The following is an 11,876-nucleotide window of genomic DNA, read 5'->3' as shown; positions in this document are numbered from 1 at the left end:
ATTCCTTTAAAACAGGTAATAGTAATTCATCTGCTTTCTGGCTAGTCCACCCAAATTTCTCCCAGCACAATCTGTATAGAGAACAGAACTCAGAATTCAAGGAATACACAATGCATATTCGAAATAACTTAGAACTCTCAGAATGCCTGGTCCATATAATATTCGTAATCTGAACTCCCCTGAATACACAGCCAGAATTAGGCATTTTATCTGTATGGAGAAATAAAATAAAGAATAGCCCTTTCTTTAGGGAAGTTCAACAGGCTAATGGGCATGTGAAAAATACACCAAAACACCCTGTTGAAATTGTGAACATTTGAAGGAAAGTACTGTTAATAGCTCAGAATGATAAAAAATGAGATATTATTCTATCATATACTCTCCTTTCAAGGCTCATCCAAAGTCATATATAATCAACAGTGAAACAAATGCTCATTTGGATGATGTAAGAGGTATAGCAATAAGGAATATAAACTTACTTTCGAAGAACAAGATGATCTGGCTTTCCCCAGGTGAAAGGCTCGGTTGACTTGTCAACTTGTGGAGAATAATAAGCAGATATAACTGTTTCACTTGGAAAAGAAGATGGAATATGCCAATTCTTGCTAACATTTCTCTATTTAAAGCAAAACAAGAAGATGAAAATAGTCACATACTCCCATACAAAGTCAAAACAATAAAGGTGAAATTGTCCTTCAATATATTATTTAAACCAAAAAAACCATGTAAGCAGGAAATCAATTACATGTTTCTCAAAAAATGTTTGCTTGATTTCTTGGTCATAATCCAGCGAATCCTCTTGTTCCTTAATATGACTATTAATTTGATCCGACGAAGGCTCTTTTGATCCTTTCTTTCTTGTATTTGATCCACCTTTTGTATTCAACCATCCAAGAATGGTGGGATCTGGTGACTCAACCCACTGGCGGAATTTCAAGAAGCCATCTTTCTCAGGGAACGCATTCACAACCTCAATAGCATTGACAATCCCAATGCCACTACATTAACATTAAACACTGATCTGGTAAACTGCAAAAAAGTGGAATCTACACCAAGCACGCCGCCGAAAACCTACTACAAGATACAAGGGATATCTATACATAAAGTATCATAAATTTCTTTTTTTTTTCTGTAGTGTCATCTAGTACTTCTCACTCTAATATGAAGTAAATAATAGAAACAAATCAAATATAGACCTTTAAAAACATCTCATGAAGAAAGGCACTGCAACAACTAGGCATAACTATGCTCTAGAAATGGCAAGGTTCTAGTTGTCGTACCTTACACCTTCAGTATAATCACTCCCAAGTAGTAGTGCCATGCGTACTAATTTTTCCCTGCTCAATCCAAGTTCCTTCTCAATGTCCTGAACCAGAAATGATAAAAAACGTTAAAATAAGATTGTTTGCAATATAAGTTTATTTAAGAGCACTGCACAAATCCATACCTCCATGAAGTATGTCTCTACATATTTGCGGTCATCAAATATATTCTTGTAAACATTACGAGCTCCAAATAGAAGGACATCAGAATCATCAGTTATAACACCATCAACCAGTTTTGTAGTTTCCAAGAAAGCACACTGTGCCTCAGCTTCCATTGGGGCAATAATATATGGCAATCCAAACATTTGCAGTAATTCCTACAATGTAATAGATTCATTAGAGTCATAAGAGATCACAAGAAACTTGGAGAAAGATACACATATACGGAATGAGTAAACAAAATGAGAGGAGAAGCAAATGTTAAACATTTTAACAATTATATACAAAGTATAATGACATGGCCAACTAATGTACTTTACCTGCATTGATGAAATGATGTTTGAATAGCATAAAAAAGGAAACACATTAAACTGATATTTAGCTTATAGCATTATAATTCAACAAACCATGCAGGGACTTCAAAGAGACTAGAAATTGATCTATTCACTGGCTATTTTAACTTAATTGCTCCAATTATATGCCAGAAACATTTCTTCTCCGAAACATAAGAATCCTAGTTTTATCAATACTGATAACTTATCAACTTATTCTTGGAATTTTTTTTTTTGAAGTTAAAAAAAAAACCTATAAATACAAAAGTGTGTATATCAAATTGCACCACAAGATGCAAATACAAAGTACAAAATACAAATTATACCTCAGTGATACTTCATACACAGTTTACACCAAAATCATCATTCAAGAGTTTAGTGGATATCCGAGTCCATAGCAGAATACCAAATTTAAGTGAAGAGTGGAAAACACAACAGTAGCCATTTTGACAAAGCAATATTCAAGTCATGAAAATATATTGCTCTTGTATGCATAAGTTTCAGTACACACCTGACATTCTGTGAACAATTCACTGTTCACAGATTCTGCATTTCTTTCAAGTTTCTTCTGCTCATTTTCAAGGTTTATATATTCTTGACCAAGTATTCGCATTTCCTCCTCCAATCTAACCTCATCTACATGTGCTGGAAAATCTCCTGAGGTGTTAACTGCATTTTTCACAAGATCAATATTTCTTTCTCCTCTGAAACTTCCATCATTGTCCACTGCAGCTAACTTTGGCCCAATATCAACATTTTCTGTTGATCCCTTCAAGGATGATTCTGTCAAAGGAGTGGCAAACTTGGTATTATCATCAGAATTAATCAATGGCTGAGATTCATTATTATAGTTAGGTTTCTCCTTACCAGTGGAACCAAGTGGATTATCCTTGGAAACATTTTTGCCATCGGAAGACATCTTAGTATCATCACAATGTTTATCCAACAATTGTTCTGCAGCCATATGGTCATTGTCCTTCATCATATTTGCAACTGAAGTCGAATATTCAGAATGAGAGCATCTATTCAGTACATTAGGCTTTTCAATCAAAATATCCAGGTTACTCGAAATAGATGCTACATATGACTTTGACTGACCCCTAGGAAAATCAGAAGTTTGGGAGTTGACATAACCATCGCCATCCACATTTCCATGAAATATATTTTGTTTAGAACCATCTTCCCTAGGAGAAGATGAAACAGCCATACTATTTTTTATCTTCACAAATGCATCTTCACCATTTAAATTCATTGCACCAGAAACATCCAAATAATCACCATGGGTTAATCCATAATCCAATTTTTTCTCATCAGCATTTGAATGCTCATCTACAGATGATAGGTGCTTAAGCTCTCCATCTCCTATAGTCTCAAGACTTCTCCTAATTGCTTCCTGCAAATTAGACTCCTCCTCCAATTGACCTCGAGTTGGCTTTTTCCCAGACTCAGATGGGCAACATATGGTACTTTTATCACCATCACAATCTCCTTCCTCCCATTCTACTTCACTCTCATCATTATTATCCCCTTCAGCAACAGAAGAATTCCATTCCACTTTATTATTTCCAGGAATGAAGGTACTCTTCCCTTCAACAATTCCTTCTTCCCAGTCACAATCTGAATCTGAATTAGAAGGTTGTTCTTTTGCTGGAATACCATCAGCATGAAATACTGTCCCTGAATTTCCTCCTACTAAATTAGCAAATATTTCATCTTCAGCATCAATGAGTGCATTCTTGCTATCATATTCAAAGGATACCTCTATAGAAGTATCCTTGTCAAAGACAGATTGCTCATTTTGCACTTGCTCATTTTGCACACACTCACCAACTAGATCAACATTCATAGTTTTTAATTTACCAACAGAATTGGTCCCAGAACTTTTTGATGGACCATTATTCTCTGCACTCAAAATTGCATCAATATTTGAAGCCTTGTTGATGTGTGTTCTTTCCAGCTCAATCTCCTTCATCAAGTCCAAATTTCTTTGCAAATCTCGGGTCATACGCATCCCCATAGCTCTTGATCTGCTAACTCGAAATTGACCCCTCTCATCTAGGAAGGTCTGAATTCTTTCATCAACAGATTCACTAGGTTCATTGCAAACCAATCCACTTGTAGTATTAGAACCAGCTGATGCAATAATATTAGCAAGGTTCTCCACAGGATGTGTTCCTTGAGCCTTTCGATGAGCATCATCATTTTTCTCTGATCTGCTTGATGCAAGTTCTCTGTGATATTTAAGAATGCAAAGATTAAGGAAGTTCTTTACATGAAAACTCCACCAGACATCATATTCAATTCATAGGAGAAGCACTACCAAATACTGAAAATAAGATTACTCACTGTTTGTCACCAGTAAAAGATGATGAGAATATGTACTCCCTGTTGGCTTCAGATGCAATCCGTGAAGTTTGGATACCCCCTACTCCTCTTCCAGCAGCAGCTTTTTGCACTTCGTCTATCTCTCGTCGAAAAGCAACTGTTTTAAGGTAAGCTTCTATTTGTAGCTCAGAAAATTTTGCAGGATCCTGAAAGGGCCAGTCAGATCACATACAATAAGCACATGGTAATGAGGAAAGTTACTTCTACTTGAATTGAGTAAGCCTAACTAAACTCCAGAAAGTTAGCTCATGAGGTGACAAATGTACAAGCTCTTACAAAGGCCATCTAGGACTTATCTCTAGGCAATGAGGGATTCTACCAAAATGAAAAGAGTTAATAACAGTTGCCATAGGCAGAAAATAAAATCACCCCATCAGGCACTTGCACTATGCCCATCCATATGCGATTATCTGCTTCAAAATCAGTCCAAATCGAATACAACCCTAAATAATACCAGGTCTCCAATCAAACAGTAGCCACATTTTACCCAAGATATACCGACATAAGTCGAACAGGAACAGTGTCTAAAAGTACACAACACTATTCATGACAATTGCAACTTTAATTTTGGGCATGGGCATTTACATTTATTTCAATGCATGAAAAAATAAATATGAATTCTTTACCAACCTTCTTTACTTTTTGATACTTTTGTCGATTCTCTGCAATTAATCGCTCTCTTATCTGCAGAATAATTATTCAACAACGACATCAGAATTAATGTAACGGTACTTAGGCTATAGACAATACTTTATGAGCTCAATTACCTGAACTAGGAGATCCAGTTGCATTGATGGAGGTAAAGAGGCCAGAACAGCTGGATCAACTCCACCATGCATTGCAGGCTGCAAAAACAACATCCAAGCATATGATTCACACAAACGTTACTCTTAGTATGCGTTTGGAAACCCTGAGATTCAAATTATTTCAATAATTAATTATCAACATAACTTTTTTAAATAATCAAGTATATGAAAATCAGTTTATGTTTGGATGGATCCACTTAAAAGTTATTGTTAAGTAGTGCATTCACTTAAAACCATTCTTTAGCTAGCAATCTTTAATTTTTTCCCCAAACATCACTAGATTTTTAGGAACAGCTTCTTCACTTGTGCATGCATGAAGTTTTAAATCCTTGTAGATATGTTAACATTGCCAAATTGGGTAATGACTAAGAGCAGTTGCCTGAACTATGAGAATAAAACACACATGAAATATCATAATTGACGCACAGAAATATAAGCTGACCAGTATCATCTCTTCATCTTCATCATAGTCACCATCCTCTTCCTCAATGGCTGAAGCCCCAAAAAAAGTTGATGCATTACTCATAGACTTTGCAATTCCCTCCGCAGCAACAGAGGCTGCTAACCTAATAAACTCCAAGACAAAATACTTTATAACCAAGCTAAAATGCTACTGTGTCAAAATTTTGACAAATCATGGATCTTACATTTCATCAATTTTGTCTTGATTGTCATTTGTTGATATCACATTGTCACATTTTGAGCTACAACCACCCAAGTCACTTTCTCTGAACAGAATCCCCTTACCCTTGCCCCTATCATTGACCTCACATTGGTTCTGCAGTTCATCTTCCACTGGTGCTTTTGTTTTCTTTCCTTTAAGCTGTTACAAGCATAAATGCTGAAAGGTTACATTTAAACCTGATGAAAGAAATGCAATACATAAAAAGAAAAAATGCACAAGCAAGTAAAAGGAAGATGATATTTTCAAGATAGAGTGCACAAGCACACACATTCTACGAGAGAATAATCTTTGAAATGTTTTATCAGTTCCTTCATTGCAATATAATAAATAAGAAAAAATATAAAAATACAAGCTGTAAAGATTAAGAATATCATCCAAAATGTTGTTCAATGGCTAACTCTCTGGATACTTTAGCATCTAGGGGTGCACATGGGCCGGGTGAAGCCGGGTTTGATGTGACCCAGACCCGACCCGAAATATACACATGGTCTATTTATTAGACCCGAACCCGACCCTAGACCCGATGAAACCAATACACTTTCGGGCCACAATTATACCGGGTAAAAACAGGGTGAAAACCGGACTGTTAACATTACATTACGTTGATACCTTCTTGTAAGCTAGCATGTAAAAATATCCAAATTTCCAAGACTTCAACCATTATTTAACATGGTAAAATTCACTTAAAAAAATATAACAAGAACCAACCCTTCTTCAAAATTAAAGCATAACCACAATCAATACTAAAGCATAACCACAATCAATACTAATATTGTCTAATAATACCAAATATTTAAATCAATACAAATAACACAATATTATGCATTTGTCTAAAGTCTTATGCATTCTAAACATAAAACATTAACTTATAGTCTTATAATGACTAATAACACAAAATATTAAGGTTTACAATACTTAAATTTCACATAAGAATAGTCATGATTCATCACTAATAACACAAAATATTAATTGTGTATGATGACCGGACCACCGGGCCGACTTCGGGTGACCCGAGTTATGGCCCGGACCCGACCCGAAATAATGACCGGGTCTATTTTTGAGACCCTTACCCGGTCCTAAACCCGATGAAATCACACCAAATTAGTTCCTAAAGTGTTCGGGACCGGGCCGGGCCGGGTTATGTGCACCCCTATTAGCATCTTCAAAGATTCTTGGGTGAGCATCCTTAGATAAGTTCTATTAACAAGGTTCACAAGTTTTGGTGGCAGGTAAGAAGCAAATCTTTGTGGCATTGGGCAGTATATGCCACTTTCAGGAGTATTTGAGCATGTGCAATTCTCGCACTTCTAATTTTAGATTTTCAGATAATTCATTTTTAAGGATACAATTAGACACTGGCCTCTATATGGTGTAAAGCTCATGATCTCTTTAGAGGACTTCCCTCAAACATGTTGAGAGATTGGAAAGCTACACTTCACTAATCTTTTGTTTTAATTTTTTGTTGGGAGGATCATTTTCCCTCCTTCCTTGTATCATCATCCTATATATATGTAAAAAACTGACCTGTGCAAGAATATCAAGTTGCATTGACTCTGGTAAAGCAGCTAAAACAGCTAAATCTACTTCATTGTCACAAGGCTGCAGGAGAAGAAAAAAACAATATAGATCAGACAGCAAGAAGTGCAAAAGGATAAACATTGACAAATATACCACTTTAGGATGTCACAACTAATATAGAAGAACAAATATGGCCTTATTACCCATTATAGCTCTGATATTTACTTTAAAGGTGTTTAGGAGTGAAGCAAGTTCATGCCAGGAGAAAACAAAGAGGGCCACAATAAAACATAATCCCCAAGGGCAACTGTAAATAGGATCAGAGAAGGAGGTAGCTAGAGAGTAGAAGATTGGGAATTCAAATAGTCAATTAGAGGTTATTATAGAGCATGTTGGGAAGTAAGTTTCGTCATTACATTCGGCTGGAAACAGAAGAGGGAAGGTCTAGTCACTTCATGAGTTTTGGAAGAGGTCAAGGAACTATTAAAAGTCCCGTGTCATACAAATGATTCATGGGTTTCTCAAACACATTGTTGGGCCCCACCAATAATAATGCAGTACCTTTTCTTTAAATTGTCTTCTTATTCCAGTGTCTAACACTACGAAAGGTACAATACAAGCTACAATCAAGAATGGGCCATATGATAGTAAGGGCTACTTCTAATCAATCCATCTTCTAAATTTGCAAAATTTACCAGTATCATTTCTCCATCTGTGTCAAATTTCTCCTCTGAAGTATTAGGTACAGTAGATGGCACTTCTTTCCCGGCTAGCATTCCATTCTCCTCTGCAGATATAGATGCTGCCAACCTAAATTAAGTCATGCAAATATCAAAACGTTTAACAGTGGCATTCACGATTTGCCCCCTTCATTTCAGTAAATATGTTATATACATGGATTACATTTCATCAAGTTCCTCCTGGTTGCGACTTCTTGACACAACTTCTTGCAAGAAATTTCCTGCCTCTGTAGCTGCAAGTTTAGCTGAAGACCTAAATGAATAATTTTAAATAATGAGGCAAGCATACCTCACACAAAAGAAAGCTTTAACGATTTACAACAACAGATGTTGCTTACATTTCATTTATCTCTTTCATGTTACTTTTTCCTGGATCACTATCGACAAAGTCCATCCGATCAGGTTTTTTGCATCCCTTGGCATCACTCTTCTGCTGCAGCCTCTGGTTCTTAATGTCATCAGCAACTTCTTTCAACCTCAATGCCTTTAACTATAGAGCAAAGTTGAAAAGGAAAAACGAAAAAACAGAAGGTGAGGCTGACGGAATACATGAAGCCAGTAACTTAGACAAAATGCACCATTAATTCTTTACCTACTCAGCCATTAGAACAAATGACCTGTATTTATGTGTCTAAATTTTAAACTAACTACAAGCACAGCACACAGCAAGACTCAGCCCACAATTCTCAGACATTCGTAATGCATAAAATCAGGAAAAATTTCAATCCAACACTAGGACCCCATCTGTATAGAATTAGAGATGACTTATTTTTAACCTTTTTGAAGTAAAAATTTACATATTTTCAACTTTTTCAACGTAATTAAATTTTCAATTTCAATACTTTGCTAGCCGAGACATAATTGAGTTCAAGTGTCCTAACAAAACTCAATGTATACAGGACGCCGTAAAGGATCAAGGTGAAAAGCATTTGATTCAATAACTGAGGCATAGCAAAGCCTGAAAACAATCACTGTCAAGATCCAAATAACTTCGACACTACACAGCAGGGAGTAAAAGTGGTTTAGCCCAAGGGTGGAAACAAAAATTGACTTCACTATCAAAGCTCGCATTTTATTATAATTTTTTAGAAGCCTTACGTGATTGAGAAGTAATTTCTCTGCAGTCTTGCGGACTTTGGCCTGGGCGTTCTCACGCTGCCTGCGGCGGGCGATGACGGTGCGGCGCTTTAGGGCGGGGGTTCCGCCGTCGAAGACAAACACTGGCTTTGTCCTGAGGAACAAGAGCTTGCAAATTCGACGAAAGAAGCCCAGCAAGTGAGCGTTTCGAACCATTTCGCCCTTCTCATCGCGCATCGCCTTCATAAATTGCACCATCCATATGCTCGCATCTGCAGAAGAAAGAGCGAAGGGTCGTGGCGTTGTTTATTCGTTCAATAATGGAGCGAACAACGGGAAAAAGAAGTAGCGAAAAATAGGAGACAGGGTTTTACGAGGACGTACCGACTGCAAGGGTTTTTCCGGCGAGGGTCTCGACGGAGACGCGGCGGCCGACGGGGGCGAGTAGTTCCCAGAGACCGTGGACACCCATTGTCTTGCGGCAGACGCTTCTGCTTCTGCTTACTGCTGTGCTTAGTCTCAAATTCCCTCTGCCGTGATTAATTTGTGTCAAAAGTCTCAACTATCAAATTTTTTTTTTTTTTTTTCTTTACTGATGCCGTGCCAAGGGGATAGTAAGACTACAGTTAATCATTTGAGTCGGTCGTTTGTTGAAACGGCGTCGTCGTTTAGTCTATAACCACAAAAACAAATCTCCTTTATATATAAATATAGGCAAAAAAAAAAAATGGGGTACATTTTGTAATTATTTTACTGTAGGTTAATCATACTCCCACACAAAAGTGGGAGCAAGGAATCCTTGCCATAACACTGGCTTTGTCCTGAGGAACAAGAGCTTGCAAATTCGACGAAAGAAGCCCAGCAAGTGAGCGTTTCGAACCATTTCGCCCTTCTCATCGCGCATCGCCTTCATAAATTGCACCATCCATATGCTCGCATCTGCAGAAGAAAGAGCGAAGGGTCGTGGCGTTGTTTATTCGTTCAATAATGGAGCGAACAACGGGAAAAAGAAGTAGCGAAAAATAGGAGACAGGGTTTTACGAGGACGTACCGACTGCAAGGGTTTTTCCGGCGAGGGTCTCGACGGAGACGCGGCGGCCGACGGGGGCGAGTAGTTCCCAGAGACCGTGGACACCCATTGTCTTGCGGCAGACGCTTCTGCTTCTGCTTACTGCTGTGCTTAGTCTCAAATTCCCTCTGCTGTGATTAATTTGTGTCAAAAGTCTCAACTATCAAATTTTTTTTTTCTTTACTGATGCCGTGCCAAGGGGATAGTAAGACTACAGTTAATCATTTGAGTCGGTCGTTTGTTGAAACGGCGTCGTCGTTTAGTCTATAACCACAAAAACAAATCTCCTTTATATATAAATATATAATAAATATATCTTGCTCCCACTTTTGTGTGGGAGTAGGCGAAGGATTCCTTGCTCCCACTTTTGTGTGGGAGTATGATTAACCTACAGTAAAATAATTACAAAATGTACCCCGTTTTTTTTTTTTTAAAAAATTTATTAATTAAATTTTGATCCCTTAACTTTTGTTATTTACACTTTTTCCCTTTATCTCTTAGTTTCAGATTCAGTTTCACATTCAACGAAGAAGAGAGGTCTGCTAGGGTAACGCCATTTTCTCATCTTCTTCTCTCTTCTCTCTGGTTCGCCTACCCTCGCCGCCACAACACGCATCGTCCGCCGCCCCTCCCTGCGTCCGCCGCCAAGAGAGATCTGCTAGGGTAACGCCATTTTCTGATCTTCTTCTCTCTGGTTCGCCTACCGTGTACAAATTTTTTTTTTTTCAGTTTTGTTAAGTAGATAATGACTTTTGTAAATAATATGAATAATAAATTCTAAAATTAATCTAATAAAGTAAAAAAATATTATACTCCAAATTATTTCCTAAATCTTAACATTAGGATAACCATATGCACACTTAATAAATTAAACATCCAGTCATTGTTAACTGTACATGAGTAAATCGAATCAAAAGAAATAACCATCTAATTAAAAATAATAAACATAATCATCTGCAAACCTATTAAATTGAACATCCGACATATCCATTGTTCACATTGTTTAATATTCTCATTGTCTACCTATGGTTTTGCTAGGTAGATAATGACTTTTGTAAACAATGTGAACAAAGAGCTCTAGAATTGATCCAATAAAGTAAAAAACTACTCTACCCTCAAATTACCTCCTAAACCTTAACATTAAGGTAACCATCTGCACACCTAGTGAATTGAACATCAAGTCATTATTAACTGTGCATGAGTAAATCGAATAAAAAAAAATAACCATCCAATTAAAAATAATGAACATAATTATCTGCATACCTATTGAATTGAACATTATTTACATTATTTAGTATTCTCATTGTCTACCTATACTTTTTCTTTATATCTCAAATATACCTAAATAAGGACAACTAACACAGAACCTAATGGATAAAAAATTACCTGCTGTTAACAACATTTTCTTTCAAATGTGCTTATATATACACAGGCATACATCTACTTTGATTTGTTCACAAAAAAATTAGATCTCCTGTCGGAGTAAGAGAGAGTATATCATTTGGTGATCTAAAAACAAAAATCTCATTAAGATGGCAAAATCTTATAACTATCTAGGTGATATTAATACAAAGAAGTTTTGGTGGAGTTTCAAAGTTTATATCATTAGGATATGGGAACTTCTAAGCAAGTTTAATGAGAAAGAAGTGCAAAGCATTGAGATGATCCCACAAGATAGTAAGGTGAGCATTTTACATATGTAGAGCATTTAAAAAGGATAAAAATCATTTACCTATAATGTCTTACTCGTACAATTTTTGTATTTTTGTAAAATGCCAAT

General features: G+C 36.7%; 1 protein-coding gene and 1 long non-coding RNA gene across 2 annotated transcripts in view; one reads left to right on the top strand and one right to left on the bottom strand.

The window, feature by feature from the left end:
• Positions 1-9,636, bottom strand: part of LOC107605317 (DNA repair protein UVH3) — a gene marked incomplete in the record, with an annotated part of 12,354 nt that extends 2,718 nt beyond the window's left edge. The window contains 19 exon segments of the mRNA XM_016307161.2: positions 1-71; positions 480-616; positions 746-998; positions 1,281-1,366; positions 1,448-1,642; positions 2,328-2,599; positions 2,684-2,809; positions 2,915-4,047; positions 4,163-4,347; positions 4,832-4,885; positions 4,969-5,046; positions 5,450-5,573; positions 5,655-5,830; positions 7,217-7,291; positions 7,906-8,020; positions 8,114-8,203; positions 8,289-8,440; positions 9,049-9,299; positions 9,412-9,636. Coding sequence (XP_016162647.1) covers positions 1-71; positions 480-616; positions 746-998; positions 1,281-1,366; positions 1,448-1,642; positions 2,328-2,599; positions 2,684-2,809; positions 2,915-4,047; positions 4,163-4,347; positions 4,832-4,885; positions 4,969-5,046; positions 5,450-5,573; positions 5,655-5,830; positions 7,217-7,291; positions 7,906-8,020; positions 8,114-8,203; positions 8,289-8,440; positions 9,049-9,299; positions 9,412-9,499 — 3,661 coding nt within the window.
• LOC110264164 lies at positions 10,441-10,794 on the top strand. The gene is made up of 2 exons (XR_002349894.1): positions 10,441-10,507; positions 10,598-10,794. It is a non-coding gene; the product is annotated as an uncharacterized LOC110264164 (long non-coding RNA).

Source organism: Arachis ipaensis, chromosome B06 (genome assembly GCF_000816755.2).
Source record: "Arachis ipaensis cultivar K30076 chromosome B06, Araip1.1, whole genome shotgun sequence".
Lineage (NCBI taxonomy): Eukaryota > Viridiplantae > Streptophyta > Magnoliopsida > Fabales > Fabaceae > Arachis > Arachis ipaensis.
The sequence above is the reverse complement of the archived record's forward strand: the minus strand, read 5'-3'. Positions and strand labels throughout refer to the sequence as shown.